The sequence below is a fragment of the Megascapheus bottae genome, chromosome 26, assembly GCF_031878675.1.
Source record: "Megascapheus bottae isolate mThoBot1 chromosome 26, mThoBot2.hap1, whole genome shotgun sequence".
Classification (NCBI taxonomy): Eukaryota; Metazoa; Chordata; class Mammalia; order Rodentia; family Geomyidae; genus Megascapheus; species Megascapheus bottae.
In genome coordinates, this window is record NC_143534.1 from 14,609,182 (window position 1) to 14,624,193 (window position 15,012).

Here is a 15,012-nt window from a genome sequence, read left to right on the forward strand (position 1 = left end):
CCCAGCCAGGCCCTCTGTGGACAGACCACAAAAATACCAACCAGCCTTAAGAGTTGGAGCCTCCCCATTAATCAGAAAACAAAAAATATCCCAGTCTTCAAATTTAATAGGATTCACATTCTTAATTAGACACTTGCTTAACTACTAAATGACTTAGCAAATTCTACATGATGGCATTAGCTGTATAATCAATTTTCTAATATTAGAATTGAATTCAAGTTTATACATTTATCCATTAAACATGGGCCCAGTCTCTTAATTAACAGTGCAGAGTTAACTCCAATTCTCCAAGATAAGAGGCAAAAGTTTAGGAATTAGTAATAAACTAGTAAATCTCTAAAGATCCGTGTAAGTAATCAAAAAAGCAGGAAGAAAGTCACCTTACAGAACCAGTTTTCATCTTCAGAGTAAAGTCGATAGGAAGATTAACACATCTTTCCTGAATTAAATTGTAGCCTCCCATGAACAATGGTCACTTGTGTCAAACATAACATTTTAATTCCAAAACTATAGAGGCAAATTAGAATTTATAAGGATAACTGGCATTTTTATTATTTTGAAGAAACATAGGATTGTAAGTCATGAAGCAAAAAAAATATATCAGACATCTAGTGGGAAAATTTGAGGGCAAGAGCTGGGAATGTGGCAGGGAGGCAGAGAATTAAATTAAATTAAAGCAGTACATGTACAAGAAGATCAGGTAGGCATCTCTAATCCAAATATCTAGCCCCCAAAATGAATCTGAAATCATGAGAAGTTTGACCCTCTGACACCGGGAAATAGGCCACAGTCAACACACGCATGCACTGAAAGTCTGCAGCATTACTTTCCGCGATGGGGATAGCACAAATGGATTTCATGTTTAGCCGGAGGAGGTCTCCTTCTCAAAGCCAAACATGAATTTTAAATGCAAACGTTCCTCAATTCAGAAATAATCCCAAATACTTCTGGTCCCAGGCATTTCCCACGGGAGGGCCTCAGCCTGCCGCGAGTACTCACCGCGCTAATGTTCTGCTGGCTGGCCTTGACCCTCTGAGTTTCAGGAGTATCCACCACAGTGGAATACTTGGAAAGCATTTTCTCTGCTTCACCTTTATACTTTTTCTAAAAATATAAAGTTGATAGAAATCTGAAACTGTGTGTGCCTATGAGAGACAGAAACAGAGACAGACAGACAGACAGACAGACAGACAGACAGACAGGCAGGCAGGCAGGCAGGCAGGCAGGCAGGCAGGCAGGCAGGCAGACAGGCAAAGAACAATAGCATCACTTCCAGCTCTACCATTTAACTCTTATCCTAAGATTCAAGTGGAAAAAGCAAAATGAAAAGAAGCAAAGATCAAGCAAGTGAGAAAACAGTCCAGGACAGCAATCTCATCTTTGCTTCAGCTATAGTTCCACCCAGTCCCTTCAAATGCCTCTCAGAACTCCAGCTCCATGTCCTTCCTAAATTTAGGACCTGCACTTTCATAAGCTATCCCAGTATCTGTTCTCATAGCCCCGTAGCCACTCTGAGTAACCCAGTTCTTCACCCACTTCTAGGTTTATGATTTGTTTCCTACTTTTAGGTAAAGATGCTTAAGGAAAGGTACACAGACACACAAACACAAACACACACACACACACACCTCAATTCTCTACCTAACAAATGAGTTCTGATAATTTCCTGTGAAACATGGCAATACTTCATATTTAGTGTGGCGTATATAATGTTTATCATATAATAAGAATTATTATGTAAATATACACACTCATTGTACTGATTTCTTCCCATAGCAGACACTATTATCATCTTCATCTTCCAGATGGAGAAACTCAGAGACCAGCTGGCAAGTGCCAGAGCCAGGATTTAACTTCTCAGGCGCAATGATTATCAAAGTCAACCACTGCTCCTTGGTGATGCTGAAATGCAGCACTGGTCATTTGCCTATTTTTCATACTACTTAGAACTTTCACTTCGCTCATACTGCCACCCTCTCCAAGTTCACGTGACATCACAGGAACACATGCACTTCAGAATCAACTGCTGTGGCCCTCGAGGAGGCTCATGTGATCCACGGAGGCTCAGAGACAAATCCTTCACTGTGACCATCTTTATATTCTCATTTTTAAAACCAATGGTTATTTAGGCTCTGACATGTTTTAGCCAGAATTTGAACAAATTTAGATAAATTATGTCAAAATTACTTTCAACATAAATTCCATCCATCGCACTTAATTCTGTTTCCTCAATTGTTGCCATTGGGGTGCATTATCACTAATAATATTTTGTCCCAATTTCATAAGTAATTTTTTGAGTATTTTCATTTGAAGTCATGATCTCTCTCACATCCAGATTTTTTTTGTGGGTTTTTTTTTTGTGTGTGTTTTTCTTTTGCCAGTCCTGGGCTTGAGCTCAGGGCCTGAGCCCTGTCCTTGGACTTTCTCAAGGCTAGAGCTCTTCCACTTGAGCCTCAGCACCACTCCAGCTTTTTTCTATGTATGTGATACCGAGGAATCGAACCCGGGCCTTTGTGCATGCTAGGCAAGCACTTTAACCACTAGGCCAAACTCCCGGCCCCAAAGTTTTAGTGATTTCTTTTTTTTTTTTTTTTTTTGCCAGTCCTGGGCTTGAGCTCAGGGCCTGAGCACTGTCCTCAGACTTTCTCAAGGCTAGAGCTCTACCACTTGAGTCTCAGCACCACTTCCGGCTTTTTTCTATGTATGTGGTACCAAGGAATCGAACCCAGGTCTTCATGCATGCTAGGCAAGCACTTTAACCACTAGGCCAAACTCCCGCCCCCCCCCCCGATTTTTATTTATAGAAAATATATGACAGGCTAAACATATACAATACATAACATAAAAATTAAGAAATGTGAGGGAAGGGTTGGACTGAAAAGAGGTGGGTGAGAATGCCAAATGCAGTGACATTGACTAAGGGGCACTGAATTCATAAATTGCTCTGTTGAATGGCAACTCCACTGTACATCTACTTCCCTCCTTGAACACTTGTTTGTTAAACTTGTCATTTAAAATATGATGTAAAAATGAACGTTAATAAATTCTTTAATAAAAGAGAAAGGTATGTATGACAGGTATGTTTTAAAAAAATAAATTTTACCAAAAAATAACCTTAGCTTTTCTCTTAATTTTTGGTGATCATTATTTTCACCTTACAGTGAAACAGTTTCACTGTACAGTTTTAACTGCTGTTACTTGTGTTGACTCTTTTTTGCCAGTTCTGGGGCTTGAACTAAGGGCATGAGCACTCTCCTTGAGTTTTCTCAAGGCTAGAGCTCTACCACTTGAGCCACAGCACCACTTCAGCTTTTTCTATGTATGTGGTACCGAGGAATTAAACCAATATCTTCATACATGCTAAGCAAACACTCTACCACTAGGTCAAACTCCTGGCCCTGTGTTCACTCTTTTTAAAGCATTATCATTTATGAAATGATCAAAGGGAAAAAACTTTGAAATTATGATTCTATAGCAGGAGCAAAAAGTATTCCAACCAAATGGGTATTAGATTCAAAAACATTATGATCAAGGTCAGCACGTCCTTGGAATCACAACAGAGAATTGCCACATGGGAATTTCTCATCTCTATGTCTGCTGAATCAAATATACATCTGTTCTCCTTTTAATGAGTCAGGTTATTCAAATTTGGCTGGGGGAGATTCTTAATAACAGAGTGCACTAACTTTGACCACAAGGTTTTCACAGTCTTCAGAAATATGTAAGTCATTATGACCCACAAAGCACATGGTCTTGAATGTTACTCTAAATGTGTGGACTTTTTTTTTCCAGTCCTGGGCTTGAGCTCAGGGCCTGAGCACTGTCCTTGGACTTTCTCAAGGCTAGAGCTCTACCACTTGAGCCTCAGCACCACTTCTGGCTTTTCCTATGTATGTGGGACCAAGGAATTGAACCCCGGTCTTTATGCATGCTAGGCAAGCACTCTACCACTAGGCCAAACTCCCGGCCCCATGTGTGGACTTTTTTGACCCACCTGGCTATAGATTTCAGATGCCCGCTTGGCTCGAAGCATATCTGGAATATCCGCATTCACTTGCATTCCTTTCCCCTTAATTTCATTTTCTAAGTCTTTCTTATATTGCTTCTAAAAGAACAGGGAACAATCATAAGAGCTTTGCTTTACTTTCAATAGCACTATAGACATTTGCACTGGGAATAGCACAGCCGCCACACAGAAAGAACATTTATATTTTTGCTAGGTATGTACAACTCCATGTGTTTGTGTGAATCTTTGCACCTGTGCTGCTTCCTTACCTGGCTGACCATCTCTGATGCTCTCTTTGCTCTCTGAACATCAAGAGTATCTGCACTGACTTGCATTCCTTTCCCTTTAATTTCAGTCTCCAGGTCTCTTTTGTAGTCTTTCTACAGAAATGAAATACACAGTGTTCTAAAATCGCCTCAAATATTTTATTGAACAACAAGATGTAATTTGACATAGAGACTGCGGGTTCAATTAGACTCTATTTCTTTGATTTCTATAGACCAACGAAGAATTTTAACTATAGGAAGGACTATTACAAGAGTGACTTTTGTCTTATGAAACCATTGTTCTCCATTCCCGGCCCTTCAGGATGGGTGCACTTCCCTTGCCATGAGAAAAAAAAAATCAGAAAAAATATGTCTCTTTCCTTCTAGCCATGAATGGGAAAGGATGCAGCCTCTAATTGCTACAGTAAGTTTCTATATAAAGAGAAAAACAGTTGAGACTTCAGAGTCTCAATCTGAACTATATAAGCATATATTGTTGAGAGTGATGGGGATATGTTCTTGAAATGGCCAGTATGTACCTTTGTGTTGTATGTACACAAATCTAAGTGTCAGTGGGCATTGTTGTTGTAGGTACACATACCTGGAATGGTGTAGCCTACTCCATATCTCACAATATATGGCAGATGTATGGCAATATATGAGCTAGCTTATCTCCTAAGGCCATGATGAATGAAAAAAGCACAAGTTCACATTAAACAAAAGTACAGATGATGTGGTAAAAGAGAGTGGGAAAAGTCAAGATTCATAAGGCTGTCTCAGGCCTTATTCTGCATAATGTTTTGTAAAAACTTCTTTATTTTCCTTATTTTTAAAGTAGAAACAAAAAAATCTAAAGTGGAAGCTTCTGGATAAATTTCTTTTAATGAATAGGAATGTACTGTAAAGTAATTGGAAGTATAATTAACACAGAGACCATTAAGACAGTCTGCTTATAATGAAAATCAAATGTTATATACTCAACATCATTGTATGTGCTATGCTTTTTGTAGAATCAGAAACATTGTGATTTGTCCACACCAGGATCCCTCTGAACATGGGAATGATATGAGTGCGATGTCCCCTATGCCACTTGACAATAGGAATTTGTATCTCACTTATAATGTTTCATTGTTGTTGTTGTTAGGAGGCTTGAACTTGGGGCCTGGGTACTGTCGCTGGTCTCTTCCACTCAAGGCTAGCACTGTACCCACTGAGTCACACCTCCACTTCTGGTTTTCTGGTGGTTAATTGAAGATAAGAATTTCACAGCCTTTCCTGCCCAGACTGGCTCTGAACTACAACCTAACATCTCAGCCATCTAAGTAGCTAGGATTACAGGCATGAGCCACCATCACCCAGTGTCTATTATAATTTTATGAGATCACCATCATGTATAAGGCTCATCATTGACCAAAAGTCTTTGTGCAGCACATGACTTATAACCCATGTTTAAAGATTCCCCTGATATTCGCTTGCAAGAATGACAAATTATCTGCTTTTAACAAATTATGTTTTATTTAGATCTCCAGCTTGAGTTGGTTTATCTTTACCAAATAGCCATTTGCAGATATATCTATAGCTATAGCTATAGATACACATATGTCATAAGGGTCTCTTGCCAAATTACAAAACGGATAGCTAAATTCAGAGCTGTACATTTATTTTGTGGATTCTTGTATGTTATTTTTTTAACTTATACTTAAAATATATTAATTTTTCCAGTTAAGCATTTCTAGAAAGAATCATTTTGCTATTACAGTTCAGATTTGGAGATTCTCTGCTATAAAGTCGGTACTGGTTTGTTTACTGATGCGGCTCTAAGTAAGTTGTTTGAAGTTCTCTAGAAACTTTAAATAAGATATGAACAAACTCTCAATCTCCTGGAAACGCTGTATTTATCCTACTCAACTCTGCTTGCTTTTCACTGTATGCAATTCCATTGCATTTTTAAAATAAAAGCTGAAGCATTCACATTTAATTTCCAAACTAATAATATTATTGCCTGTAAAATAACTGATTTTCAGGACACTGCTGAGAACCCTGGAACCACTGATAATACACACCCTCCCAGGTCCCAAGGGCTCCACTTTCCAAGATAAATTTTCAAATCTAACTATCTATCTATTATTGCTGTATTACCAAACTCCCCAAATAGGAGGGGCTTCAAACAACTAAGGTTTGGCATTCCAAGATGACAAACCCCACTGCCTAAGTGTGCTTACAGCTCCTGAGGGAGTCAGAGGAAGAAAATCTACACATGTGAAAAAGTCTGATCATTAGAGATCATTAGTAGAACAATATACTACATGGTTTTTACTTGAAAACTAAAGTTGAAGCTTGACAGTCAGATTTATCACAGTGTTAGAGAGTGGGATCAATATAAACCTTGCTGATGAGATGAATTAAAGTGACTTCTATAATTGGGGTGGGACTGTTTAATGAAGTTGGGGAGGTGGCAAGGAAACTGAGGTTTTGGAAGGTCATGTCAAGCTTCTTTTGATGTCTGTCAAGGAAATAAGTAAAGTAAACCTCTTGAATTTTCAAGTAAACATCATGATTTGAAATAGTTTCCATTCCAAACCATCAAAGCTTTGAGAAATTCCTTTGCAGCAATGGAGTCATGAATGCGATATGTCAAGTTGCAAAACAGAAATGTGAGTGTGAGCCACGATACTACCTCGCTGGCAATCTCGGCAGCCTTCCTGGCACGCTGAATTTCAAGAGTGTCAGTGCCAACCTGCATTCCCTTCCCTTTAATTTCTGACTCAAGGTCCTTCTTGTATTCTTTCTGTAAAAGATATTTTTTAGCACTCAGGCATGGTGAACAAACATATATTTGTAACGAATGATAAAAAATATACTGAGAGAGAATGCACAGCTTATTCACAGTGAACAATTACCTGTAACCAAATTTTCTGAACTGGACAGAACTCTTAATCATTTTTCTTACTGAAGAGAGGTATATAACGCGCTGAAATTTTTTATGTTAGGAAGACAATAAGAAAACAATTAAGGATCTTCATTGTGCTGTGGCTGGAGGACAGGAAGGTGGAGCTAAATTGGGCTGATGTATAAGACCAGCTTTGAGCTGGTGACATATCCAAACTGAGTGACACTGCTAATGTTTCTTACCATTTCTGTTCACTCATTTGTGAAACAGCATTATAACAAGGATCCATGAGGATTCCACGAGGACCAACTGGCATAGAGCACAGAGCCCAGCACTGAGGGCTTTTGGATAGTTTTCTCTGGTCTTCATCAGTGCACTCTTACATCAGTTGTTCCTTCTGGTAAGGCCTGGTTCATTGCTGCTCTTACACTGTTTTGCCACACTCCTTGTGTCTGGCTATAATCAGCCACTGACAGTTTAAGAAATTTTTTCCACATATTATCAACAAGTGAGTCCCAAGATTCATCTGAATGGAATTGCTATTATCACATGATTGCAGGAATTAGGAGATGTGGGATATTAGCCAAAAGCAAGTCAGTGAACATCTCCTGTATTCTGGCAAAAAAAAATCCCTTTATGGTGTTAATCCTTGTAGTTATACAAGTCAATGCATAGTCTACAAAATTAAGAAAATTGACAGGAGGGGGGTGGTTGGTAGGGATGGGAGAGAACAATGAAATATTGATCAAGATTCATTGCATTTATATACCACTTTGTTGAATGGCAACTCTTTTGCACAACTACTTAAAGATAAAAATAAAAGACATACAAATACACAGTATGTTATACTTGAAACATAACTATGATCTAGAAAGTTAACCAAACAAATGGGCATTCCTTCTCAGGAATCTATGGGCCAATCCACACCTCACTCCAAGTCACATGACTGGGTTGGGGATGAGAACAGAACAGGAATTAATCCGGAGGGATACAACCCTAGGACTTTTAACTGGAGGTATAAATGATAGATGATCAATTCCCAATGGGACTTGTGGTAGCAGGTATAAGTGATCCTGTCATTACCAGAGATACCTCCCACTGTGACACCAATTGAGACAATAACGGGACTGACGTGAAGAAGGGCCCTTCTAAAGAAAACTCCATTGGGGAGCTAACACATTGCCTTTATAGCATAAGCAGTTTAATAACAGCTTCTGTCACTGGATACCTGAGTATACCCGGATACCTAGTAACAGGGCTCTCATCCTTACTGTGGTTCATTAACAGTGAGAACAATAATGCTTTAAGTTTTTCCTACTGCTAAATTCATCCCGATTCTCCTCAAAGTACAGTGCCCTTGTACAATACCAAAGCAACACCACCTAAAGACTAAAGGACAAGGAGTACTTCAGAAACACTGTACTCCGAACATTCACATACTGAGAAGAAGACTTGGTAACTATTTACCTACAGCTGTTGGCAGATCACATACCTTCCTAATCTCTTGCTTTTACTGGTTGAAAAGGCCATGTGAAATCTCCCAGAAGTAATCTGGCTTATTATACGTATTTTCTCTAAGAATAGCATAATGATCACCTTTCTCATACCACATAGAGAAGAGATGTGCTCGTCAAATTCATTTGTAACTTAATGTCTGGGGAAAGACTAGGAGGTTTTCCTACTATTTGTGGATCATATATAATCCTCAGGAAAGACTTATGGGTAAAGAAGTCACCTACAAAAAATGTCTAAATTCCAAGTTGTTAAATAATATATACCTCACTGGCCATCTCAGAGGCCCGTTTTGCTCTTTGAATGTCTAGAACTTCTGAGTTAAGTTCCATTCCTCTCCCTTTTATTTCATTTTCCAAATCTTTCTTATATTCTTTCTGCAAAACAAGGAGATCAACAGTTCAAAATTGACCAGAAGATCGGTTTCTGTGTCCCGCGTCTGCAATCCTATCAACTCCTAGACAGAGATGGGAGAAGTGAGATTCAAGGCTCTCCTTGGAAAAAGGTTAGTGAGACCCTATTCCAAATAATAACCTCAGCATGTTGGTACAAGTCTGTAATCCCAGCCACATTGGACAGTGAAGTAGGAGGAGTAGTGTCCAAGACAAGACTGGTTTAAAAAGAAAAAATGAGACCTTATCTGAAAAAATAGCCAGAGCACAAAGGGCTACCAGGCATGGTTCCAGTGAGAGAGCCTAAAAAATTGAAGGCCCTAAATTCAAGCCCTAGTATCAACAACATAACATGATTTATGAAAATACTGTGAGGAAGAAAGGAATTTGATTACTAAACATTCATCCTTATTTTGCCTTTCATTTTCTCCTCTATCAAATTCAGAGTTGTTTTTAATAGTACCAGTCTTTCCTTTTTAATTCCAATTCTCAATATGTTTTGAAACCTCAGTAGATTTTTTTTAGAAAAAAAATGCCTTCCCTTTAAATGGTGAAGATCTTAAGAATATAGGCTTCTTATTAAATATTTAAATTATGCCCTGAAAAATGTCTATCAGATATAAATTATCCAAAGAAAGTAATTAGGAAGACTGGAAAGTCACAAATCAAAATTAGGTTTAGCCAAAGTTAATTTTTAGAAAACTTTTATAGCTGGAGGTATAAACTCACTGACAAGAGTTACTGACAAGAGACTATGAATGTATAAGAGTCTGGGTTTAAAGTCCAGGACTAGAAGAAACAAACTTTTCCTCTCATTTAAAAATTTGTAAAACCAATTAATTGTCTGCAAATTATAATATACTCTAGATCCAAAATCCTTTCATGAACACTTATTATTCTTTGTTATTCTCTCTGCTAATGAATTAATTGGACTGGGAAAACAATAAGTATCATATTCCCATTAAGCTAGTTTCATTCATGACTAATTTGCTAGATGAAAGATAAAAATCCTCTTTAATGATAAGGACTCATGTTCTAGTTAACTCTAGCGTTTGTTTCATGCTATCCCCCCTCTGTTCTGTAATTAAATTAATTTAAATCAAATAATTGATTTAGCCTGTCCTCTGTTGAACTTACTAGACAATGTTGTGGCCTGCATGTGATTTGTAAAGAACTCCCAATGGAATTAGGTCTTTTGCTTACTGATCTTAAGTCACATGTTGGCAAAATGGCACTAAAAAATATGTGTTCCATCGATGTCCACAGGCAATAGGGAGAATCAGATGAAATGAAATAAAAGGAATATTTGAGATGTTCTATAGGATAATGTAAATGTAAAAACCATAATAGAATGGAATATTCACTTACAAGTGAATCAACATTTATTTTATTAAGTCACCAAGTACTGGGGTCTTTCTGATTGGTGGGTTGGTTGGTTTTGGTTTTGAATTTTTTGGTAGTGCTGTTTAGTCAACCCAAAGACCTTGAGAATTCAAGGCAAGTGATCTACCACTAAGTTACAGACACAACTTGATTTTCTTTTTGTTTGCTTTGGTTTGTTAATTTTTGGCTGTCAGGATTTGTACTGGAGGTTTGTGCTCTCTAGTGAGGCATGCTAGCACTTGAGTCAAGTCGCTAGCCCTTGTTATACTTTTCTTATATTCCAGTTAGGGTTATTTTAGATAAGTTTAATTTTCCGTCGCGGGGGGGCACTTCTTTGTCATATCAAATCTAACGACGAGGCAGCATTTAAGATACAGAAAAACTTTGAGGAGTTGAATGTATGGCTCCACTGATAGTGCAATAGCCAATGAGTGAAAACATCAGATAGCAATTTCCAGTCCCAGTCTCAGAACTAAAAAAGGAAAGTAAAACTTATTCTGGGCATCTATCCAATTGATTACAAACCAGAATACACTAAACCCACCACCAGAACCAGGTTCGTTTTAGCATGGAATTCTATCCTTCTTTCTGAAAGAATAATATTGTAGCATTCATAAGGAAATGGAAAAAAATATATCAAGTGAAGTAATCCAGACCCAAAGAAACATAGGTTACATGGTTTTCCTCCTTTGTCGTAACTAGAATGTGCCCATACATCTCTAGGTAAATCCAGTGGATAGTAAAAGACAAATCATTCCACCTGGGCATGATTAATTCAACAGCAGTCTACAGATTCACACAATGAGAACGAAAGGAGGATTTCTTGGAGAGGCTCACAAGGGCTCAACAGCTATGTGCATATGATCATATAAAACAATGCTTATCAAAATGAACGCCTAAAAAATGGAAGCAAGAAGTTCTTTCTTGTACTGTTTGCATTTCTTTTTTCTTTTCTTCTCTTCTTTGCTTTTTTTCTTTGATTTATCCCATTCTGCCACTGTTTCTTATTTCTGTACCCCTTGTCTTGTACATAAGTTTACCTGATTTAGGAAAAAGGAAGGGGAAGCATAGAAATGGTTGGGAGAAAGGGGATCCAATTCTGCAGTGCCACCCTGTAGAAACTATGTTGGAAATGATCTATACAACTTGAGGGGAAAGGACCTTAGGAGGGGGAAACCTGGAAGGGACTAAGGGAGGAATGACACTGTTCAAAAGGAAATGTCCTCATTGCCCATCTTACATAGCTGTAAGCCCTCTGGACATCACCTTTACAATAATTTTTAACTTCTTCTAAGGTATGTTTGGGGTTTGGGGTTTTAGTTTGTGGTTGTTGGTGGTGGTGATGGTGATGGTGAGCATGTGCATGTGTGTGGTCCTGGAGCTTGAATTTAGGACCCGGATGCTTTGCCAGAACTTTATTGTGCAAAGCTAGTACTCATCACTTAAGCCACATATCCACGTCCCACATTTTCAGTGATTAATTGGAGATACAAGTCTTTCAGACTTTCAAGGCTGATTTGAACCATGATCCTCAGATCTCAGCCTCCTGAGTAGCTAGGATTACAGGCATAAGCTACTGTCATCCAGCCCTAAGGTATATTTCTATAACAACTAAATTTAAAAGGATAAAACATTACTTCACCCGTACTTAACGTATTATTTTAAAAATGAACTACTGTGAAGCTATAAAAGTTATTTGTTATTGAGCTTCTGTAATAAGTCAAGACACAGATCCTGATTATTTTTCAAGTTTTCCAGGAACTCTGTAATTTTTTTTTCTTTTAGACAGGTTAGCACACAAGCTCTTATTATTTATGAAAATTAAGGTCTATTAGTACACCCAAATGAAAGGAAATACAGTCTTAATCCATCAAACAATTGATTAATTGAGAACTGTTAAATCGATAGTTTCTAGGTTATTACTTTCTTTTATTTTTTTTCCAATATTTAATAGAAAACATCAAGAACGTACCTCCTTCAGCAGGTTGGTGATGTATTTTACATGTAAAAATTCAGGAGTCTTGTCTAAATCCAATGAAGGCTTTCCTTTAATTTCCTTTTCAAAATCCTCTCTGTAGATTTTCTGGTAAGTAAGAACACATAGTTTTCAGTTCACAAAGTACTAATATATGTTGGAAAGACATGAAAGCAAGAGTTTCTGAAACTCTTAAAGAATACTACCACCACTGAGTCTTCTCAACAGTAAAATAATTCCAGCTTCAACATAAACTTGAGATTCTAGCAATCAAAAGCAGATTCCAGCCTCTTCTTTGATTAACATGACATCATTTGAGACAGGAACTAGCAAGGCTGGCTCTAATTGCATCACCTTAGTAGTTCTCGCCTACTGGATGATAATCTGCTTGTACTGAAGTCCCTTCAAAGGAGAACAAGCAGAAGTGGCTGTGGCTCCACTGCCCTTTTCCTTCTCATTCATGTGAACTCTTTTTTTTTTTTACTTTTTATTGTTATCATAAAGATTATATACTGAGGGGATATAGTTACACAAGTCAGGTAATGTGTACATTTCTTTTTGAACAATGTCACCCTTCCCGCCATCTCTCCCAGTTTTTCCCTCCCATTTCCACCTACAAGTTGTATAGTTCATGTTCAATATATTTTCAAGTGAGTATTGCTGCTGCATTTGCTCACAGCTTTGCTCCTTCATTTCTGTGCCTCCCCTTTATCCTCCCAAAGACAGATAAACGAACAAATAGAATAAAAAGGAAACAACAGCAACCAAGTAAAAAGCCTCTTGTGCCCATTTCCTGGAGTTCATTTCCATAAATATTATTTATATGAAAAGATGCACATATACATTGTGTCCTTCTGAGGAACAATGACTTCTAAAACTTTAGGGAGGAGTGATAATTTAAAAACAATAATTTTAGCATCAATAATATTTGATAATGGATTCTGTCATGGAGCAGATTACACTATGACAATAGCCTGTCTGAAATCTGATAAATCCTTTAGGTAAGAATTTACAAGGGGCCCGTGCTTAGCTCAGTGGTGGAGCACTAGTCTAGCAGGCTGGAGGTTTGGGTTCCAGCTCCAGCTCTACAAGAAAAAACAAAAGTCCACAACGAAAAATGAAAAAAACTGCTGAAGGTGAGCTGGAGGGCCTAAATATTTGATATAGCAATATGTATCTATGTAATAGACATACAATATAGAAATATATTTACTTATCATATATAAATAATATAGTCTATTATTTTATTATTTACTTTATTGTTATGTAACTTTATTATTCCATGTATTTTTATACTATGTATGATAAAAAAATAACATATTTTATAATCATGTAATATATGTAATATGCTGTATGTAGTAATGTGTTAAAATATAATGTCTTCTGTAATGTTATATTTTCTACCTTACAAAATATATTTTATGTATTTTATTTCTATATTATACTCTTATATTGATGCCCTATTGGGGTGGGATAATTAAATTAATAAAGTACGTCATTAAGGAAGGTTGAATATGACTGGTACTGGTCAGTGCACAGCCTGAAAAGACAAATCTGCAAGCCCTTTAATTTGCTTTTGCTAAGAGAGTTATACTTGAAAAGACAAAGAACTTTTCAAGGGCAGAAAGAGAGAGTTCTTCTAAAACACATACAAATTAAACCTATACCTGGCACTGCAAGAAAGTGAGATAAGCATAATTGAAAACTATTGGCAAAACCATGCTCATTGCCACACTACTCGCTACAGTCAAGATATGGAATCGGCCCAGATGGCTCCCAATGGAAAAACAGATCAAGAAAATGGGACACACACATGCGCGTGCGCGCACACACACACACACACACACACACACACGTATGCATTGTAATTTTACTCATCTATTACAAAGAATAGCATTGTACCACACATAAGGAAATAGAAAGACTTGGAGAAAAATATATTGAGTGAAATAAGCCAGACCCAGAGAAACAAAGGCTGCATATTACTTCCCACATTTGTAGTAGCTACAACGTGCCAAGAAATCCATAAGTAAACACACTGGATGTTTTGCAAGGGATTACAAACGATTTAACTGAAGTGTAATAGACTCTATGGAGAGCTCAAATAGTGTCATATTTTAGAAAGACTAGGTCAAAACCCAACCAAATCAGCAGTAGGACATGAGTACATGCAAGAGGGGATGGAAGTAAGGGGGAGGAGTAGGACAATGAAGCCCCATAGGGAGGGAGAATGAACTCATGCATTTATTGTATATACCACAAAATGAAGAACAGTAGGGATGGGCGGGGTCAAAGGGAGTGAGAATGTTGAAAGGGTGCCGTAACACTCATCAAGATGCATTGCATTGTTAAACTGCCTCATTATATGGCACCTCCTTTGTACAAGTATTTAAAGATAATTTAAAATCAAACAAAAAGTTAAAATAAAAAAAACAATCATAACAAAGACATGGCTGGCTTCTTGTGCTTAGTCTTGCTTCATTCAGTGATACTAGGGTTTGAACTCAGGACCCTTCCTTTACTAGATCAGTACTCTACCACTTGAGCACCACATCCAGTCCAAGTATGCCTGCTTGAAATCATAGAAG

The 15,012-nt window shown here is 37.6% G+C and overlaps 1 protein-coding gene across 2 annotated transcripts in view; it reads right to left on the bottom strand.

Moving 5' to 3' along the window:
• Window positions 1-15,012, bottom strand: part of Nebl (nebulette) — a 289,620-nt gene that overhangs the window by 28,943 nt on the left and 245,665 nt on the right. The window contains exons 12-17 of one of the 2 annotated variants that reach the window (XM_090318999.1): window positions 12,422-12,532; window positions 8,941-9,051; window positions 6,950-7,060; window positions 4,276-4,386; window positions 3,995-4,105; window positions 1,000-1,104 (exon numbers count right to left, since the gene is read on the bottom strand). The exons of the other annotated variant lie outside the window; for it this stretch is intronic. Coding sequence (XP_090175125.1) covers window positions 1,000-1,104; window positions 3,995-4,105; window positions 4,276-4,386; window positions 6,950-7,060; window positions 8,941-9,051; window positions 12,422-12,532 — 660 coding nt within the window. The remainder of the gene's footprint in view (window positions 1-999; window positions 1,105-3,994; window positions 4,106-4,275; window positions 4,387-6,949; window positions 7,061-8,940; window positions 9,052-12,421; window positions 12,533-15,012) is intronic. 2 annotated transcript variants of the gene reach the window in all.